Source organism: Schistocerca americana, chromosome 1 (assembly GCF_021461395.2).
Source record: "Schistocerca americana isolate TAMUIC-IGC-003095 chromosome 1, iqSchAmer2.1, whole genome shotgun sequence".
Taxonomy (NCBI): domain Eukaryota; kingdom Metazoa; phylum Arthropoda; class Insecta; order Orthoptera; family Acrididae; genus Schistocerca; species Schistocerca americana.
The window spans coordinates 637,579,393-637,602,423 of NC_060119.1; the positions used below are offsets into that span (position 1 = coordinate 637,579,393).

The window sequence follows — 23,031 nt, forward strand, 5'->3', positions numbered from 1 at the left end:
AGTTTCTAAACGACTGCTTAACACATTGACTACCATGCTGCTGACAGCAGAGCAGCACACTTACTGCTGTATTCCAGACCTAATCATGTCAGGGCCAAGAAATGCAGAAGATAATCTCTCAGGGAGTACTATAATCTAATAATGTAAACTTATAACTAAAAAGGCCATTTCCAATTGTCTACCAAGCAAATTATGCTTTGAGTCAGTGATTTCTTTTGCCATAACTGACCAGTGAACACGCATGCCATAGGATGGTGAATATTTATACTTTGCCTGTGAGAAGCAGCTATGCACATAGTCCAATTTATGTTGAAATTATCACCTGGGTATTTTAATTAAATTTGGTCTACTATAAGCAACATGATAAAGGAATCAAAAGAAAGACACACACAGAATTAATTTCTTTATTAACAATGCTCGGATTTCCACATCACCATAGAGGTACCAAGCTGGATGCGTTACTCGTTTTTTTTACATGGCGAGTTTCCCCAGTAGGCCTATAAACCATGAAACAGACAAAAAAGCTACTTCTCGTTGTCTTCTCTTCCTTGGACTTCCACTTCAGAAACTCTGAAACATCCATTACAAAAACACATTACACCACTCACAAACCTGGATTCAGTCACTGCAATTCATATCTATTTTACTGTCAAAAATACTGACTATGATCAATGATTAATTGTGAACATTCAAAAGTTTTCAAATGTGCATGTTACTGTTAGAATACAGTTACTACACAATTTTTGATCAGGAAAAAGTTACGATGATTGCAACTTAAATACCGAAGCCATTTGTTATGAGAATACGCCGTTACCACAAATAATCCACATAGATGCATTCAAAGAAACTTTACTGAGTAACATAATGCATCAGAACACTATAGGCACAAAGAATGAAATTTCTGTAGATTTACCATACATTTTACTTTTCTTGCGCATGATAACATTACTAACGGAAGTTACTTACCGTCCATTGTCTGGAATATAAACTATCCTTTCTCGTCTGCAAACACGTGCTTTTGCAGCAAGTATTATCAATTTTTTTCCGTGATTGAAAAGCTTTAACGCACACAAATCCCGCCATCATACACAAATCCACAAGGCATCAGCATGCCAAGTTCAAAGAATATCCGCGTTTCGAAAACTACCAGCGATATTGGCTTGCATGAGAGACGACGTCATGCCTTGATATGACGTCATGATTCCTCGGGGCCCGCGAGACGCTTCTATGACATTAGTGTTCATTCCCGGAGGTTGTATAGATATCTGTGTCTTAAATTCTTTGCAAATGCAATGTTGTTTATGTTAGTGGTATGTCCTGTTGTGCTTCCGTGTGTGTTGTTGTCGTCGAGAAGTTGTTTAGAAGTGTTATAAGTAGCGTCGTACTGATGGGAATTTTTCGTATGCTGTGTCAGAGCACCGTAGTATTGAATGTTTGTAATCTCAAGAGTATGGTGTAGGCCTCCATTGGTTATGGTGTTACAGATTATACAGTTCGCTTATCAGTGAAAGCAACAGACACAATGAGTCGCAATGAAACTGCGACGTATCGTTTGTCGGACAAAGACGGAAGGGGTTCGGAAACTTACCGGAAAGAAGACAGCGAAAGAAGGAAACAGAAAAGACATGAAGAGGATACAAGGGAAGATCAGTATAAAAGTCGCCGCAATAATTCAGGGTCAAGGTATAAGGATAAAGAACGCAATAGCAGAAGTAGGGATTGCAGTGCTTCGTTCGCTGATGATGAAACACAAAACCACCAGTACAGCAGGACAGAGCAGAATGGTTCAGGTAGAAGCAGGCGCTACGAAGATTCGAGGACTATGAGAGACAGGTATGGTAGCAGTCATGAACGAAGTGAAAGACGCGATTCCGACAGACACTATTCGGCTGACAAAGACGGTTATGAGAGATGTTATTCAGGTCCACGTAGTTTCCATGATAACGGCGAAAATTTCAGATTTAAGAGGTCTGAATATAGAAATAGGGATTGCTATTCAGACAAGTCTTATACAGACAGGAAAGATAACAAAAACGCTGGCAGTAAACACACTGACTATAGAGACAGTAGTAGGAGAAGTGACCATCGCAGCCCCAAGAAAGACAGTAGTACTGTATTGGATAACAGATCAAAACCCACTAGTGAATCGACAGCCACCGAAAGTGCAGACGTGACAATGGAACCACCGGCAGCTCCAGCACCGCAGAAAAAATCCCTCGATATGATTACATCAAAAACTGGAGGTGCATATATCCCTCCAGCTAAACTGAGAATGATGCAAGCCCAAATAACAGACAAAACAAGTGCTGCTTATCAGAGATTGGCTTGGGAGGCTCTTAAAAAGTCTATTCATGGCCACATCAACAAAGTTAACACGGGAAATATCGGTAAAATTGTTAGGGAACTCCTTCGAGAAAATATTGTTAGGGGCCGAGGATTGTTGTGTCGGTCTATTATACAGGCCCAAGCTGCATCACCCACTTTTACTCATGTTTATGCTGCTTTAGTTGCTGTTATCAATAGCAAGGTATGCTCTTAAGAAGTTTAATATGTACTTATGTCTTTTTTAGTTTATGTTAAATAGTTGAGTAACAAGATATTGACACTATGAAGAAAAGGATAGATTGGTGCTCATTATACAGGGAGACATTGAATTGCACTACAAAAAGACAGCTATACATGTAAGCCTTTCATCAAAGTATGGTGGAATTCAGTGCACCTGGTATTTTTACAGTTACTTGTATTTTTAACTTTTTGGGTGGCTGCTTACTAAGCTGGCCTAAGTTTAACATGAGTGCTGCTTGTGTTAGTAAGCCTGCATTTGTGAAACACTGCTAATGTTCGCAGAACATTTGATCTTATGAGTTCCCTTGTTTAGATGTTTATTGTCAACAAGTTATTTACCTATTTCATACAGTCCGTGACAGGTTGTAAGAATGAATCTTTCATTACAACTTCATTTTGGAGGGAGGGAGGGTGGGAGAAGTAGCTCTACATTCCAATCTGTGAACCTAATCTTCATAAAAAAAAGTGCCCACAGCAGCATGACAATCTGCAGTACACTCACCATCACCACCACACCTATTTAGCTCTAGTATGCAACGTGATCCAAACCATTGTTGCACCCTTACATTGTAACATTTTGAGTTCAACATGTTCCAATTTATCCTCTCCCCTCAATGAATTGACGTCTTCATTAGATCATTTAAAAAAATAAACATACAACATATCTAGAAACATAGTAGATGTGCTTTTGCATACTAAACATGCAGTCAGACCTGAAGATGATATTTGGTTGGGTGTTGGTGATGCTGAAGAATGTGAATATAAAATCTTGTTTGTGCTAGCAGACTGATGTATAGCATAGTTCAGGATGTGTCAGGTTGAAAGCTGATTCGCATGTTAGGAGGATAATTATAAGTCTTGTTATGGCATGTGTGTGGCACATGTTAGATTCTGATGAGTGATTTAGGTCACTATTTTGATGACGTCATGGCTGAAACCAGATAGGTGGTATCAGCAAGGTCAGTATGTCCCTCTTCCAATTAATTAAAAAAAAAGTTGTATTTAGAGTTATTTATTTGTTCCAAAGCCAGTTGATGGAGTACACTACACACTCAGATTAAGCAACGTGGAATGCAATTAATAACAGAATTAGTCTGACCATAGTAACTTCCACCAAAGCATAAATTTTCCGCATTTTTGAGATGCCAGTTTTATGTCAGTGATCTTGCTTAAGTATGAATAATAATGTAGTTAGCATGTTGTCCACCATTATATACCAAATGCGTTGCACATCATACACATTTGATGACTAATTGCTGATTCACTCTGGCCTTGATAGTTTTCACTCAGTTCTGCTTGTGGTAATGTATCAGAAGTGTGTCACTGACCTCATTTTCTATTTGCTATCTGTCAAGCAAACAAATGGTTCAGTTGTTGTTGTGGTCTTCAGTCCTGAGACTGGTTTGATGCAGCTCTCCATGCTACTCTATCCTGTGCAAGCTTCTTCATCTCCCAGTACTTACTGCAACCTCGATCCTTCTGAATCTGTTTAGTGTATTCATCTCTTGGTCTCCCTCTACGACTTTTACCCTCCACACTGCCCTCCAATACTAAATTGGTGATCCATTGATGCCTCAGAACATGTCCTACCAACCGATCCCTTCTTCTGGTCAAGTTGTGCCACAAACTACTCTTCTCCCCAATCCTATTCAATACTTCCTCATTAGTTACGTGATCTACCCATCTAATCTTCAGCATTCTTCTGTAGCACCACATTTCAAAGACTTCTATTCTCTTCTTGTCTAAACTATTTATCGTCCATGTTTCACTTCCATACATGGCTACACTCCATACAAATACTTTCAGAAATGACTTCCTGACATTTAAATCTGTACTCAATGTTAACAAATTTCTCTTCTTCAGAAATGCTTTCCTTGCCGTTGCCAGTCTACATTTTATAACCTCTCTGCTTCGACCATCATCAGTTACTTTGCTCCCCAAAAAGCAAAACTCCTTTACTATTTTAAGTGTCTCATTTCGTAATCTAATTCCCTCAGAATCGCCCGATTTAATTCGACTACATTCCATTATCCTCGTTTTGCTTTTGTTGATGTTCATCTTATATCCTCCTATCAAGACATGGTCCATTCCATTCAACTGCTCTTCCAGGTCCTTTGCTGTCTCTGAGAGTATTACAATGTCATCGGCGAACCTTAAAGTTTTTATTTCTTCTCCATGGATTTTAATACCTACCCCGAATTTTTCTTTTGTTTCCTTTACTGCTTGCTCAATATACAGATTGAATAACATTGGGGAAAGGCTACAACCCTGTCTCACTCCCTTCCCAACCACTGCTTCCCTTTCATGTCCCTTGACTCTTATAACTACCATCTGGTTTCTATACAAATTGTAAATAGCCTTTCGCTCCCTGTATTTTACCCCTGCCACCTTCAGAATTTGAAAGAGATTATTCCAGTCAACATTGTCAAAAACTTTCTCCAAGTCTACAAATGCTAGAAATGTTGGTTTGCCTTTCCTTAATCTATTTTCTAAGACAAGTCATAGGGTCAGTATTGCCTCACATGTTCCAACATTTCTACAGAATCCAAACTGATCTACCCCGAGGACGGCTTCTACCAGTTTTTCCATTCGTCTGTAAAGAATTCGCGTTAGTGTTTTGCAGCTGTGACTTATTAAACTGATAATTCGGTAATTTTCGCATATGTCAACACCTGCTTTCTTTGGGATTGGAATTATTATATTCTTCTTGAAGTCTGAGGGTATTTCGCCTCTCATACATTTTGCTCACCAGATGGTAGAGTTTTGCCAGGACTGGCTCTCCCAAGGCCGTCAGTAGTTCTAATGGAATGTTGTCTACTCCCGGGGCCTTGTTTCGACTTAGGTCTTTCAGTGCTCTGTCAGACTCTTCACCCAGCATCATATCTCCCATTTCATCTTCATCTACCTCCTCATCCATTTCCATAATATTGTCCTCAAGAACACCGCCCCTGTGTAGACCCTCTATATACTCCTTCCACCTTTCTGCTTTCCCTTCTTTGCTTAGAACTGGGTTTCCATCTGATCCCTTGATATTCATACAAGTGGTTCTCTTTTCTCCAAAGGTCTCTCTAATTTTCCTGTAGGCAGTATCTATCTTACCCCTAGTGAGGTAACCCTCTAGATCCTTACATTTGTACTCTAGCCATCCCTGCTTAGCCATTTTGCGCTTCCTGTTGATCTCATTTTTAGACGTTTGTATTCCTTTTTGCCTGCTTCATTTACTGCATTTTTATATTTTCTCCTTTCATCAATTAAATTCAGTATTTCTTCTGTCACCCAAGGATTTCTACTAGCCCTCGTCTTTTTACATACTTGGTCCTCTGCTGCCTTCACCAGTTCATCCCTCAAAGCTATCCATTCTTCTTCTACTGTATTTCTTTCCCCCATTCTTCTCAGTTGTTCCTTTATGCTCTTCCTGAAACTCTCTACAACCTCTGGTTCTTTCAGTTTATCCAGGTCCCATCTCCTCAAATTACCACCTCTTTGCAGTTTCTTCAGTTTTAATCTACAGTTCATAACCAACAGATTGTGGTCAGAGTCCACATCTGCCCCTGGAAATGTCCTACAATTTAAAACCTGGTTCCTAAATCTCTGTCTTACCATTACATAATCTATCTGAAACCTGTCATTATCTCCAGTGTTCTTCCATGTATACAACCTCCTTTTATGATTCTTGAACCAAGTGTTAGCTATGATTAAGTTGTGCTCTGTGTACAATTCTACCAGGCGGCTTCCTCTTTCATTTCTCAGCCCCAATCCATATTCACCTACTACGTTTCCTTCTCTTCCTTTTCCTACTGTCGAATTCCAGTCACCCATGACTATTAAATTTTCGTCTCCCTTCACTATCTGAATAATTTCTTTTATCTCATCATACATTTCTTCAATTTCTTCGTCATCTGCAGAGCTAGTTGGCATATAGACTTGTACTACTGTTGTAGGCGTGGGCTTCGTGTCTATCTTGGCCACAATAATGCGTTCACTATGTTGTTTGTAGTAGCTTACCCGCACTCCTATTTTTTTATTTGTTATTAAACCTCCTCCTGCATTACCCTTATTTGATTTTGTATTTATAACTCTGTATTCACCTGACCAAAAGTCTTGTTCCTCCTGCCACCGAACTTCACTAATTCCCACTATATCTAACTTTAATCTATCCATTTCCCTTTTTAAATTTTCTTATCTACCTGCCCAATTAAGGGATCTGACATTCCACGCTCCGATCCATAGAACGCCAGTTTTCTTTCTCCTGATTACGAAGTCCTCCTAAGTAGTCCCCGCCCGGAGATCCGGATGGGCGACTATTTTACCTCCGGAATATTTTACCCAAGAGGACACCATCATCATTTATCCATATAGTAAAGCTGCATGCCCTCGGAAAAAATTATGGTCGTAGTTTCCCCTTGCTTTCAGCCGTTTGCAGTACCACCACAGCAAGGCCGTTTTGGTTAGTGTTACAAGGTCAGATCAGTCAATCATCCAGAGTGTTGCCCATGCAACTACTGAAAAGGCTGCTGCCCCTCTTCAGGAACCATACATTTGTCTGGCCTCCAAACAGATACCCCTCCGTTGTGGTTGCACCTACGGTACGGCTATCTGTGTCGCTGAGGCACGCCAGCCTCCCCACGAACGCCAAGGTCTATGGTTCATGGGGGGGGGTTTCCAGTATGGATCTTGAATTGATAGCTCATTCGGTAAAAGCATTGCCTGTTCTGTGTTTGGATCCCAGTGTGACACACAGTTTTAATCTACTAGGAAGCTTCAAAAAGCTGCATAGCTCCACAGAAGACTGAAAAATTCTTTCTGAAAGGATCTCCTAGACTGTGTGTTAGCCATTTCTCTGTAGTATCCCATCTGGCAATATATACAGGAGAGCTGCTGTGAAGTTTGAAAAGTAGGAGAGAATGGACATTAAGAGAATGGATCATTAGTCTTGGCTGCACAGCACAATCTGTAAGTGCATTGTGCATTGTAAAACCTAGATTCCATGCACTGGTCAAGGACATTGAGCGAGCACCCAGTGCCCTCTGGGCATAAATACTGGACAAGATCCTCCAATACGGCTGTCTCAGGTAGCACCTGAAGAAGGCAACGAGTTACGTGGCTGAAATGTTGTGCCATAGCGACAAAAACATCCGGCAGTAGTCCCGATTATTCCACATGTCAACTAAACTTCTATTAGAAAACCTGAAGAAAAACTGGTATCAGAAATTTCACGTGATCTGTTAAGCTCAGCTGAAGTCTGCAGTACCATGTACACAAATAGCTACAAAATCAGTGCCGGAAATATCATTTGACCTGTATAACTTGAACCTAGTCCATGATACCACAAAACCACACACAGCTTCACGAATCCAGTATTGAACACTTCACCTATGCTGTGTAGCTAAAATGAAGACTGCGGTACCACAAAACCAAAACTCATAGAGCTAATATCGAAAAACTAATCTTACCAATGTAGTTGAAACAAATTCCTCGCTACCTACCAATGACAAACAAACATAATTACTTACGGCTAACAATGTAACCCAAAAATTCATAGAAAATTGGATTAATACAAATTTTGATATACAAGAAACAAACAATTATGTGTGCATTCTATCCCCACACAAACACACAAAACCATAAATGCCGCGCATTCCTCCCAAACCTCCCCCTCCAAACTACCATCCTCCAACCTGCTAATACCTGTTGTAAACACACTACCCAAATAAAAGCATAACTAGCAAAAAAATAATATTGTTCACACCTTTGGAGGGGGACAAGAAAAAAAAAACAACAAAAAAAAACTGCAAAACATTCCAAACAAAATAACCTACAACAATCTTCAGTCCCCACTACCTCCAAGCCTTCCCCACACCCAATCAAACACCACCAAATAACAAACCAAACCAAAAATCAATCTTTACAAATCAACCCGAACTCAGTGAAACACTTTGCCCCATCTATTCAACTTATGTCCTTCGGCCTACACATTTTCCCTATAACCATGAACATGCTCTTAAACGAACAGAAATAATCCGGTGCATTCTTCCTCCAACAGTACTCATTTGGATGAGACTGCAAGGTTGGAGAACGTCTCTTTCCCCCCGTCACAGATTTAACACCCGCCCCCCTCTCTCCAGAATCCTACTAGTGTATTAGTACAAGCACCAATCCAGTAATTCTTAAATTCCACTTACAATTCTGATACCCCAGTCTCTATAAACAGACAATGAATGAGATGCAACAGCAGTCCACTCCTTGATTTATTCCTCAGTTAAACCTGTTTTATCCATCTACATACCACCCTAACAACCATTCAGAAAACCCTGCACCTGAAACAACAGCTCCCTATAACCATGTTCCCACAACACACTTACACTCTCCCCAACTTTATCTATGCCATCGCAGACTCAAAATGTCAGCTAGAGCACCTGAAATCCCCGAGTGTGCCCTTATACCCTTTTACTTATTAAATTCCACACACACCTTCCTAGGAAAAGAAAACCAATCTAACAATGTCGATTGCTGATGCCATCTCGTGAGCAGAAACCTCAGTTGATGAATGATAGCTAAAACAATATGTCATTAGCACAATTTCTCAAATGGCCACCCTAGCATTCTGAAACCAAGAACCCTTCCAGATAGAATGACAACTGTTGTCCCATTGACAGCACCACATATGGTCCCTGGTCTGAGATGCATCATTGAAAGCACCACATATGATCCCTGGTCTGAGATGCAGCAACTATGGTCAGTCTCATACCTTCTCCACAAACATGACACTTCACATATCGGCAATTAAATGTGACAATTGTAAGGATTTAATCATAGTGTCCATATCATCCTCCATTGTGGCATATAGTGACCTCCTCATGAAATTCATTACATCAAAAAACTAACAAGAAACAGAACATAAAATTATATCTCCAATCATAAACAACACACTGTGCTAATCATTCCAAACAGGAAAATGAATCTTTTGCCCATAACTGCCAACATAAAAATAAGTCACTGATGAACTGCCACAAAGATTTCCAATATTATTCTTATGAACAGCATTCAAGCTATCCATTGAATCACTCACAAACACTTTAGAAACATAAATGTCCCACCTTGGAATGCCACCACATACTCACATCACCCCTTCTGCAAACATGGTCAATTTCTAATACACCACACTGTCACACAATATGGCACAGTTACGTCACAGGTCAATGCCAGTGGGTGGTACTGCAAGTTTTGGTTGACACATCTATATTGCTCGAGTATCGGCAGGTCTGTCACAGCTATAATTTTGATTTAAATGTATTCATGAAAATGTTTTTAGAACAACACCAGTGCATGTCACAATGCACTTTCTGGTGTAGCTGCATTCCTGTCGTGCATACTTTTGTCAGCTGCAAAGAGTACTCTTACTCAGGTTTGTGTAGTCAATTTCAAAATTTTAACAATAGATTCTGTAAAGATACACTACATTATACAACAGCAGACATGTATGACATATTTAGAAAACATTACTACAGATAAAACTTAAGTTATGCACTCACAGTTTCTGTACTACAACAGTCACAAAAACGAATTAAACTTCATTTTAACTTGAGCAAAGATTTTTACATCAAAGAAGGCTGTGCAGAATATTCCAGTAGGCAAGAAATAATCTAAACACTACAAATAAAGAAACATGAAATGAATTCTCATTCAGAAATCATGGGACTTCAGAGTAGATTTGTATTCAAATTTCTGTTCTTCATATCATCATTGGTTGTTGTCTCCATATGTATTTCCAAGCCCAACTCAAAGTGTAAAACTAAACCGCTGTAAAGTGGAAAAAAACAGTAATCAGTTGTGTTTAGCCATAAAAGAAAACAAATATGAGTAAAAGATAAATATGGAACAAAATGTGCAAATAAAATTCATCAAAGAAATCGGATCCAATTCACAAATTTAATTTTCATCATGTAAATTAGTTCATCTCGGGCAGTAGTTTTTGATGTTATCTTCAATGCAAAGATTTATTTTATTCAGCTCTCCACACAAATCTATCTCTGCGCAACTACTGCTACTTACATTCATTTGAACCTGCTTTGTAGTCAAGCCATGGTCCCTTTGTACAATTAATTTTCTCCATTACCAAAGTGACAGTTTCTTGATGCCTCATGATGTGTGCATCTACCAATTCTTTCTTTTAGTCTAGTTGTGCGATAAATTTCTTTTCTTTCCCATTTAATTCGGAACCATGTCATTAATTTTGAGCTCTGTCCATCTAATTTTCATTATTCTTCTTCAGCACCATATTTCAAAAGCTTCTATCCTCTTTCCTTTTGAACAGATCTACCTGTCTAAATTTCAATATGCTTGTGCTTTAAAAGCTTCTGTTCTCTTCTCACTTCACTTCCTTCAATGGTACACTGCAGTCAAAAATTGTAGAAAAGATTTCCTAAATTTCTAATTTATATTAGAAGTTAACAAATTTATCTTTTTCAGAAATGCTTTTATTGCTGCTGCCAGTTTATATTTTATATCCTCTGTGCTTCTGCCATGTCAGTCATTTTGCTGCCCAAATAGCAGAACTCATCTACTGCTTTCAGTGTCTCATTTCCTGATCTAATTCCCTCACTATTGTCTAGTTTAATTTGATTGCATTCCTTTATACTTGTTTTACTTTTGTTATTCATCTCGTAACCTCTTTTCAGGACACTACCATTCTGTTTAATTATCACTGTTGCTCAGAGCGACAGTTTTACTGGCAAACCTCAAAGTTTTTCTTGTCCTTGAACTTCAGTCTTCTTTCCACATTTCTTCTTGGTTTTCCCTTACTCATACTCAGTGTACAAATTGAATAACATGGGCAATTCTATCATTTCCTTCCTAACTATTGGTTCCCTTTTGTGTCCTTCAACTCTGTAACAGCAATCTCATTTCTCTGCTAGTTGTAGATAACATTTCTTTTTCTATTCTTTGTCTCAACTGCCTTTAGAATTTCGTAGAATGCATTCCCATCAGTATTGTCAAAACATCTCAAAATCTGCTAAAGCATTAAAATAGGTTTGAATTTTCTTAGTTTATCTTCTAAAATAAGTCAGTATTACCTCATGTATTCTTACATTCCTTTGTAGTCCAAACTGATCTGCCCTGAGATCAGCTACCAGTCTCTTCATTGTTCTATAAATAATTTGTATCAGTATTTGGCAGCTGCGTCTGATTAAGCTGATGGGTTGGTAATATTCACGTGTATTAGAATCTGCCTTATTTGTAATGGACTTCTTCTTGAAGTCTTTGGATATCTTGCTTGTATCATATATCTTGCATACCAAAGTATTTTAAGAATTATGAGGGAATGTTGTCTATTCCTCCATGTGCCACATTTTGACTTAGGTCTTTCAGTGTTCTGTCAAATTTTTCTCGCAGGACAGGAAAGGACACCAGATGCACTCAGTGTGTATGCCTGGGGGCCTCATGCAACATGTTGAAGAGGCTGTTTTGGCAGCCATCGAAGGAAGGATGTGCAACCAACTGCATATTGTGGTGCACGGAACTAATTATGCATGTGTTCTGGACTTCGAGGTTGTAATTGGATCATTTCAGCATACTGGCAGAGTATAGTGAGAAGACCAGCTCTCAGTTTGCAGCATTGTTGCTAGAACTGATCTGACCCATTGATTCTGAGTCAAGTGGAAGTACTGAACCAGAGACTTCTACAAGGCAGCCTGTGACTTCCTCGACTTCCGCCTTAGGGTTGAGGGTTGTAGGGTTCCCCTAAATTGGTAAGGCATACATTATACATCAGAGGCTGCTACCTAAGCAGCTGACTCTGTATGAGGTATACACAATGTTTTTTTACTTTAGGCAACTCTCCAGCCAACCTATGTAATAACAGCTGTAAGTAACCCATAAGCATCAATGTAAGATCAAAAGGAATGCCTCCCACAGGTGAAAGTATTAAAATCCTAGCGGTTAACTGCTGAAGCATTCTCAACAAAGTCCATCTTTTGAAGTATTCCCAAAAAGCAGTGAAGCTCGTATAATACTAGATACAGAAAGCTCATTGTAACCTGAAATTGACAGCAGTGAGATTTTGGGAGAAATTTAAATGTATATCAAAAAGATAGGCTTATGGAAAAGGGGTGTGGTATATTTGTTGCAGTAGACAATACACTCAAATCCACCGAGATAAGAATTGAAGTTACATGTGAGATTGATTGGGCAAGACTCAGAATCAGGTGTGGGCATAAAGTGGTAATTTGACCCTTTTATCAGTCACCAGACTCACCTCCTAATGTAACCGAAAATTTTAGATAAAACCTCAGTTTGCTTGTACGTAACTTCCGCGATCATTCTGAAATCATCAGTGGAGACTATAATCATCCTACAATCAGTTTGTAAAATCAAAGTTTTGTTAGTTGTGGGCATGATAAGACATCGTAAATGCCTTCTCTGAAAGCTGCCAAGTACAGATAGTTCATAACCCCACTGATGGTGGAGGTATGTTGGGTCTAATGACAACAAATAGACCTGATCTTTCTGAGGACCTCCACATCGATGCTGGTACCAGTGACTGTGATTCTGTTGGCTAACAATGATTACGAAAGAACAACTAAAACAACCAGAAAGATATATGTGTTCATTAAACTAGATGAAAGCTCAGTGGTGTCATATCTCAGTGAGGAACTTGAAAAATTCAGCACAAGCAGGAACATTTAGAGGAACTATGGCTCAAGTAAAAGAATAGTTGATCATGCACTGGTTAGATGCATACCCGGAGAACAATTCATAATGGGAGGGATTCTCCATGATATGGAATCACTGGAAAAAAAGTTCTAAAGAAACAGATACTACTGCATAATAGGTGTAAAACAATGCATATGACTATAGATAGAGAGATGCTGCATAAAATGCATTTGGCTCTTACGAGAGCAATGCCTGAAGCCCTCAATGACTATCATTGCAGAATATTGTGAAATGGTCTTTCACAAAACCCAAAGAAATTCTGTGTGTTATGTAAAGGCTGTTAGTGGCACTGATGTTGGTGTCCTGTCCTTTGTGAATCAGACAGAAACTGAAATTGAGGGTAGTAAAGCAAAAGGACAGTAGAAGTGATCCACAAAACTACTGTCCAGGATAAGTGACATTGCTTTGTTGTAGAATCTTAGAACATATTTTGGGCTGAACATAATGAAGTACCTCGAACAGAATGACCTCCTTCATGCCAACTAGCATGGATTCTGCAAACATCAAACATGTGAAACAATTTGCAATTTTCTGACATGACGCACTGAAAGCTTGGATTAAGGCAGTCAGGTAGGAGTATTTCTTGATTTCTGAAAAGTATTTGACTCGGTACCATAACTATGCTTATTGTCAAAAGTACGATCATATGGGGCAACATGAAATTTGCGACTGGATTGAGAACTTTTTGGTAGGGTGGATGCAGCATGTTATCTTGGATGGAGATTGATTGTCAGATATAGAAGTAACTTTTGGTGTGCGCCAGGAAGTGTGTTTGGATCTTGCTGTTTTCGTTGTATATTAATGACCTTGTGGATGATATTAGTAGTAACTTCAGGCATTTTGCAGATGATGCTGTTATCTATAATGAAGTACTGTCTGAAAGAAACTGTATAAATTTTCAGTCAGATCTTAATAAGATATCAAAGTGGTGCAAAGATTGGCAATTTGCTTTAAATGTTCAGAAATGTAAAACTGTGCACTTAAAAAAAAAAAAAAAAAAAAAAAAAAAAAAGAGAGAGAGAAAGAAAGAAAGAAAGAAGTATCCTACGACCATAATACCAGTGAGTCACAGTTGGAATCGCCCAACCCTTACAAATACGTGGGTCTAACACTTCATAGAGATGTTAAATAGAATGATGACACAGGCTTAGTTGTGTGTAAATCAGATGGTATCATGGCTCAAGTAGGTTGTAGACTTCGGTTTATTGGTAAAATACTGGGGAAGTGCAAATCATTCTTATGACCCATTCTAGAATGTTGCTCTAGTCTGCAGTACCTCTACCAAATAGGACTAATGGGGGCTTCATGAATGGTCTCAGATTTGCTTGGCCCTTGGGAGAGTGTCACAGGAATGTTGAAGAAGCTGAACTGGCGGACTCTTGAAGTTAGATGCAAAGATCCCGAGAAGGTCTACTAACAAAGTTTCAAGAACCGTCTTCCAGTGATGTCTCTAGGTATATGCAACAACTGCCTATGACACATAGGTCACACAAAGCCACACACGTAGGTACCACAACAAGATTAGAATAACAACAGTACAAACACAGGCATTCAGACAATCATTCCTCCTTCACTCCTCACACAAATGGAATGATTAGAAACCTGATTAATTGGTAGAAAGGGGTGCACTCTCTTCCATGCACTTCACTGTGGTTAGCAGAGTATAGATGTAGATGTAGAAGTACGATGCAATGTTCCTTCGGACATGCAAAGATGTCTCAAGGAACAGGCATTGCGGTCACTACAATCATTATGATATATAAGAAACGTGTTTGCAGTTGTGAATACAGGCAACAACTGTGAAATGCATGTCCAAAGGAACATTGCATCATACTTCTTACAAACATAGGCACTGCAATATCATGTTTTTCTGCCGCTATGAGACTAGCAACTTTTGATTAAATGTCTCCCCTGTACCGGAATTACAGTAAGTGTACGAATGCAAGTTAATTATGTGTCGACGGCCACATTTAGAAGTTTGGGTCTGGTTGTGAAACATGCATGGATACCCAAAATGGTTTTAAGGTGATCACTCGCAGCCAGCAGGAAATCCAGGTTCAAGTCATGGTCCAACACAAATTTTCAATGTTGTCAGTCCGTTCTGTAGTTATAGGTTGCCCATATTTGCTTAACCATTTTGCATATCATTCAGTCTCTTGTATTACCTCTTGCCTATTTTACTTTCAATGTTTTATTTGTTTATTTCTTTGCCAATTGTCTTAAATATCTTTGTCTTTTTGCCTGTTGGATTCTCTGCTGGCTTCACTATTTATCTCTCATAGCTACCCATTAGTCTTCTGTTGTATTCCTTTTCCCTGTTTGTCACTTATTACCTAATGCTGCCTTTTATACTCTCTGTGTTAACCTGCAGTTCATGACCACAGAATTATTGTCCACATCTGTCTCTTGTTTTGCAGTTGAAAATTTGGTTTTGAAATCTCTGGCATATGATTAGGTAATGTATCTGAAAAGTTGATTTAAGGTATCTTCCACTTATAAACCCATACTTCATTATTGTTAAACCAAGGGTAGTAATGATAAATTCCAGGCTGGGCAAAATTCTACTAGGCAGCTTCGCCTTTCATTCATTTCTCTGAGTCTGTTTTCTCCTATGTGTGGAATTTTTCCTTCTCTTGCGTATTGTCGAATTCCTGTTTCCAATGGCAATTTCAGCTCCCTTAACAATTGAAACAGTTTCTTATACCTTATCATGTATTCTTTCTCTCTCTTCTTAATCTGTGGAGCTAGTAGATATATAGACATGTACTTCTGTTTTGGGTTTTGTTTCCATCTTGACTATGATAACGTGATACCTACATTGTCTGGAGTATCTCACCTGCATTCCTATTTATTATTTGTTGTAAGACCTACTCCTGCATTACCCCTACAGATCGAAGGGGCCGGTGTGTGATCTCTCCCCCCCCCCCCCCCCCCCCCCCAAGAAAAAGATGATTTTACTGAATATATTAATTTCCAGGTAACTTTGATAATTTTCAGAAAATAAAAGAGTGTGAAAACCATCTAAAATGAGATAGATCTAGAAAACAACAAGCTATATATGCCACAGAACACTTTCTAGTTGCTTGTTTGAGAGCTAGTTCACATGAATGTGTTTGCAACTTGAATGACTCCAGGGGACATTCCATTCACAGTCTGGTCATACCCGCTGTCAACAACAAATCTGACACTGTTCACAATTCCACAAATAAAACTGACACCTCAAGAAGTTTAGTAAGGCATGACAGGACAAGAAAGACACTCCACTAGGGGAAAAAAGAAAAACATTATGACTAACTATTCCAAAAGTAGTTGGAAAAACAAAACAGGGTTCAAATGGTTCAAATGGCTCTGAGCACTATGGGACTTAACATCTGTGGTCATCAGTCCCCTAGAACTTAGAACTACTTAAACCTAACTAACCTAAGGACATCTCACACATCCATGCCCGAGGCAGGATTTGAACCTGCGACTGTAGCAGTCGCGCGGTGCCGGACTGAGCGCCTAGAACCGCGAGACCACCGCGGTCGGCTAAAACAGGGTTCTTCTCATTTATAAGCTCACATGTCTATAGTCAGCAGGTCTGTGTTCACACTCGTAGTGCTGAGTGAAATACTGATAATAGTGAGCAGACAAATTGACTTAATATTGTATAAACTATTATTATTGTAAGTTACACTAAAGTGATATATGAAGTGTTACTGTAATATTTTTATAAAATGTTTATATATTCTGTTATTAAATTCAAGGCAACTGTGGTATGTTGAAAGTGGGAGTGACAGCAAATTATATTTGGGGGAGGAGAAAGTAAGGAAGTAAGGAATTGTGACCCTGCCAGAACCCAACCAGCTGGATTCGTGCTTAATAACACTGTACTCAACAGACCTGGAGTCCTGTTCTTCCTGCAACTTCACATCCCTAATTCCCACTATATCTAACTCCAACCAACATGTTTCCAACATCCAGTATTGATTTAAGTGTCAGGAAGTCATTTCTGAAAGTATTCGTATGGAGTGTAGCCATATATGGAAGTGAAACATGGACAATAAATAGTTTGGACAAGAAGAGAATAGAAGCTTTCTAAATGTGGTGCTACAGAAGAGTGCTGAAGATTAGATGGGTAGATCACATAACTAATGAGGAAGTATTGAATAGGATTGGGGAGAAGAGAAGTTTGTGGCACAACTTGACCAGAAGAAGGGATCGGTTGGTAGGACATGTTCTGAGGCATCAAGGGATCACCAATTTAGTATTGGAGGGCAGCGTGGAGGGTAAAAATCGTAGAGGGAGACCAAGAGATGAATACACTAAGCAGATTCAGAAGGATGTAGGTTGCAGTAGGTACTGGGAGATGAAAAAGCTTGCACAGGATAGAGTAGCATGGAGAGCTGCATCAAACCAGTCTCAGGACTGAAGACCACAACAACAACAACAACAACAACATTACTGATAAATTAGTGACGAGTTTCTGTGAATAGTTTGTTTTGTAACGAAACTTCAAGTATAAATGTATAGATGGTAATGGTTGTGCTATTGTGTGCCCTTAGGATGTACAAAACCAACGAACATACTTGGCCCTACCCAGATACTACAGCTCCTTAGCATTTAGGTTCTCATCTGTGTGGCAAATTAACCTCTCATTGGTCATTAATACAAGTCTGTGCCATAACCAATGTCTATGGAGATGGTGATCTGCACCCAAATGTAAAATTATTGAGAACGTGTTCTTAATTAAGTTGTAGAGTACTGGAACACTATGTTGTATAGGCTTGCTTGGAAAAAAAATCTATTTAGATGGAACACCAAACACTGACATTAGCTGTGAGAATAATGAAGAAATATTGAGCAGTTGCAATAAATTTAAGGACTGAGCTATAGGAAGCATTTTGGTAGTACTCAGTGACCTGTATAGCTAGCAGAACAGCTGGTGTACAGTGACCAAGGTCAAGGAGAAAGTATGTAATCCTATATCCTTTTTTTTTTTGCAACTGTGTAAAATAGCTAATATTACATGGTCCAGTCACATGTTTGATGTCAACATGCAATAACTACTCACAGATGGCAGGTGGCAGCACTAGCAGTGGAGGGTATATAAATCATGTCGGGGGCTGTGGAAAACAGTGCAGTCATTGTTGTAATGTGGAAACGGATTGATTTATCTGTCATCCACAGGGGCACGACGTCCAAAAGGGTGGAAGCTAAGTTTGTAAACTGTGGTTAAAGTAATCCATGCATGACAAAATGATGCTATCTAAAACAGGTGCCAAGGCAACTGTGGCGCACCACAGGTGTGACAGGGATGAACGATGGCTACAGAGATGTGTACGGACAAATAGATATGTAACTGTTGAGAAACTGACTGCCCAGATAAACCAAGGGGCTACCAACAGTTTGACCTCAGTGACTGTTTTGCAAATGTTGCATAAGGGCCTCCGCAGCTTGAGTCTGGTTAATCAGCAGTGGAGGCTGGAATTTGCATGCCAGTACCACAATTGGATGTCCGCTGAGTGGTGACAGATGGCCTTTTCGGATGAATCAGGTTTTATGCTCTACCAGACAGATGGCTGTTGACATGTATGGCCCTGCAACAATCGTCAGAAGGATCCAAGCCAGAGTAGGGAGTGTTAGGGTCTAGGGAATATTTTCATGACATTTTTTGGGTGATCTCATTGTTCTGGAAGATACAGTGAAAGTAAATAGAAGTACGCATCTACCCATGGGGACTATGTCCTACCCTACATGCAGTTTGTTTTTTTGTTGGCACAGTGGGATTGACCAGCAGGACAGTGCAACACATTGCACTGCTTGCATTGCACATTTGGGTTTAAAGAGCACCAGGATGAGTTTACTCCCCTGGCTACCAAACTTCCGAGATATAAAACCCAATCAAGAATCTGTTCGTGCCATGGATCTTCAACGGAGAAACCTAGTGCAGCTGGTGTGGCACTGGAGTCAGCATGGCTCCACATCCCTGTCAGGACTTCTCAGAACATCACAGACTCTCTTTCTGCATGTCTGTGCTGCAAAAGGTGGTTCTTCAGGCTTTTGACGTGTTGTCACTTTAATGTGACTGCACTGTGTGTGGTATGAGTCATTGGGGGCATGTTGCATTTGTTATTTAGCAAGCTTTTGATAGCGTAAGAATAATGTTGGAATATGTTCAAACTGGAGATTGATGGTATTGAAAGAGAACAGATGAAATATGATGTCAGGGTGGTTTTGGGTCCAGTTTCACAAGTAGTTATTTATCAGAGGGAGATACTGCTCCAAGCAAATGGATATCTCTGATGCTGCTCCATTATGCGGAGATCTTGTGTGTGCTTCTAGGAAACACACATTTTGAGAAACCAAGATAACCTGCCAAGTGTATTCTCATTTCATCAGTCTGCTTACACAGTGCACTACCAGAGAGGGAGCAAATATTTGACAGGATGTGCAGAAAAACTGAAACTTGAAAACTACCTAACATTACCAACAAACTAAGAATAAGAATAAAAATTACCCAGTGCAATTTGTGGTAAATTTCAGATGCAATTATTATATCCAGTACACAGTTCACGTGGCACCTTAATACAGACTGCAGTAAATTCTTGATATGATACATACTCAACAAAATGACAAACAAAAATTGCTTTACCAAGTGATCAAGCTAATACACTATTGTCATTGAAGCAGAGTCTTTCTTCGACCATGTATTTTCTAGAATTTATTGTAATATTTTAGTTTTTGGTAATATTTCATTTCCCCCTTCTATAATATGCCCTTTAATGATATGTGTTCAATACTTCCTATGTTGATAATTCCTTATGTATATTGAAATTACCCATTGTCATTCTTTTCTAGTTTCCCAATATTGGAGAGTTGTTGCTGCGGCGGATTGTTATTCAGTTCAGACGTGGCTTCAGAAGAAATGATAAAAGCACATGCATTTCAGCTGTAACATTCATCGCACATCTTGTTAACCAGAGAGTGGTAAGTCAAACATAGAGTTAATGAGCATGATCAATACTGCCTGGTTTCGAGTCCCCTTCTCTGTTCTCCTCCTGTAGTGATTTTTGAATGATGTATTCACTATTACTAGCTGAAATTTATTGCAGAACTCAATATTTCTCCTCTCTCATTTCTAGTACAAAAACTGTATCCCTCTGTAACTCTGTTTCATATTCCTTCTCCTACTATGGCATTCCAATCTCCTATTTTATTTTATATTTACATAGTGAATTACACATTCAGTATCACTGTATATATTCTCTATCATGTCTTTGCTTTCGACATGCATACCTGAACTATTGTTTTGGGTGTTGGTTTATTGTCAGTTCTGATGAGAGTAAACCTATCTTTTCCATATAAAGCTACACCTCAAGGAATACTTTAGAAGACACTTCCTCATACTTAAAATTATGGTAGATAAGATATTTCTCTTTTCCAGACAAGCTTCTTTTTACTATTGCCAGTCCATATGTTACATTCTCTTTACTTCTATCATCAGTTATTTTACTGCTTAAATAGCAAAACTCATCTATTACCAGGTGGTTATTATAAAAGTGCAGCTACTCATGGTGGTCCAGTGAGAGCCGTAATTATCATATGTCAGTGGAACTTGGTGGTGATTATCATATGTCAATGGAACTTGGTAGATATGCTAATGTGTTTATGTGAAACCAGTTTATGCTGGGAAAAAAAATAGTTCTAAATTTGGCCAACAAGTGCAAATATGGCCCAATACAGCATCTCATTGACATTTTTGGTGCTTTTGATGTGTGTGTATGTGGTCATATGTCATCCCATTGTGCATCAGAACCTGTTTGTGGAAAAAAGTATGCCAGAACTCTATATGACAATTGATCTTGTGAATTACCTCAACTGTGCACAAACTACCCAAACCATTACCTTCCCTGGTCACAAGGTTGCCTGATATTTAAAAAGGAAAAATAGGTGCAGGAATATAAATTGTGTGATTGCCTGTCATACCGCAAAATCTTGAAGAAATTTAGCGGCTTCATTGAAAAAAATTTGCAAACGTTTCACCTTGCACCTCCTCCTCTGTTCAAAAAAGTAGGATACATCTACATCCATACTCTGCAAACCTCTGTGAAGTGCATGGCAGAGGGTACATCCAACTGAACCAGTCATTAGGTTTTTTTTACATACTGAGTGTGGGAAGAACAATTCTTTCAGTGACTTTGTGTGTGCTGTAATTAATCTAATCTTGTCCTTATGATCCCTATTGGAGTGATGTGTGGAGGTTGGAGTATATTCCTAGAGTCATCATTTAAAGCCAATTCTCAACACTTCATAGGTGGTCTTTCTTGGGATAGTTTTCATCTGTCTTCAAGAGTCTACCAGTTTAATATCTTTAGCGTACCTGTGACAGTCTCCCATGGATCAAACAAACCTGTGACCATTCTTGCTGCCATTTCTGAATATGTTCAGTATGTCCAATATTCTAGGTTGGGTCACAAAACTGATTTGTAGCAATCTCCTTTGTAGACTGATTGCATTGCCTCAGAATTCTGCCAAAAAAGTAAAGTTTCAGGTACCCACACAAAACTACAATCAGTGAGCAAAAGAACTATGAGTATTAGGCTGTAGAACCCTTGCATAGCATTCCATGAGGCTTGCAGGTTTTACAAATGGTCCACTTCCTTTCATTAACAGACCATTACTTCTGTGATCAACAGCTTTTGCTACTGAGAATCTTGTATACCTACATTAAAAAAGAGAACAGATAAGAAGAAATGTATTTTCCACATGTGAAGCGCTGCAGTTTTTAAACTGTGTTTCTGAGCAGGTTACAAGATAAAGTAACAACAAAAATATCTCTTGATCATATGTGGAAGGAAAAAAAGCACTGTTGTTCCAGTGAATCAGCCATAATTTTCACCCTTATTATTTGGAAATGTTATAAAATACTGTATTTCATTTGGAGCTCCAGTGTTAAAATTCATTGTAATGAATAGCTACCATGTTACTGAACATGTAACAGTCTTTTTTTCATGCCATATTGTATTTTTTTAAATGTCTGATTTTTACAGTGGACACAGAGCTAAATTATGTGAATCAGTGTAGTTTAATCTATTTTGGTTTATCACAGCTTCTTTGTAATTTTTCTTGAGCAATTACATACATGTGGCTAATTTGGTAGATTACTAACAGTGACTTTTAAAGCAAAAGTACATATCTATTTGGTGAGTGACCTTTTTTTATAGAAATTGTATTACTTAGTCAAGGAATATGTGCAGATGCAGTAAGAGTACCCCGTGATGTTTTCTTTCTTTTTTTCTATCATATTAAAATGAAGTGTTTTAAAGAAGATTGGTTGTAATAAATTTTGACCTGTTGTTGTCAGCAAACAGGAGAACTTCATGTTTACTAAGGTATCATAAGGAAAAAACATTTTTGGTTGCCACTATTTGCATGTTTAATGGGGCATGTCAATATTTACAACAATGTTTTAATCTAGGAATGTGTTGTTACTTTTGCAGGCTCATGAAATATTGGCACTGGAAATCCTTACATTGTTGATTGAAACACCAACTGATGATTCTGTTGAAGTAGCAATTGCATTTCTCAAAGAATGCGGCATGAAGCTAACAGAAGTGTCCAACAAAGGAGTTCTTGCCATCTTTGAGATGCTTCGTAATATTTTACATGAAGGACATCTAGAAAAAAGGGTTTGTATTTTTACAGTATAACTTCCTTTATTGCGCAAAAAAGAAAATCCAATTCAGAAAATTGATAAAATCACAAATAGAT

General features: G+C 38.7%; 1 protein-coding gene across 2 annotated transcripts in view; it reads left to right on the forward strand.

Annotated features, from left to right (window-relative positions):
* Nucleotides 1–1,232: 1,232 nt before the first annotated feature.
* Nucleotides 1,233–23,031, forward strand: part of LOC124607557 (pre-mRNA-splicing factor CWC22 homolog) — a 130,353-nt gene continuing 108,554 nt past the window's right edge. For both annotated transcript variants that reach the window (XM_047139914.1, XM_047139915.1), the window contains exons 1-3: nucleotides 1,233–2,527; nucleotides 20,119–20,247; nucleotides 22,761–22,949. In XM_047139914.1, coding sequence (XP_046995870.1) covers nucleotides 1,523–2,527; nucleotides 20,119–20,247; nucleotides 22,761–22,949 — 1,323 coding nt within the window. In that variant the 5' untranslated portion in view covers nucleotides 1,233–1,522. The remainder of the gene's footprint in view (nucleotides 2,528–20,118; nucleotides 20,248–22,760; nucleotides 22,950–23,031) is intronic.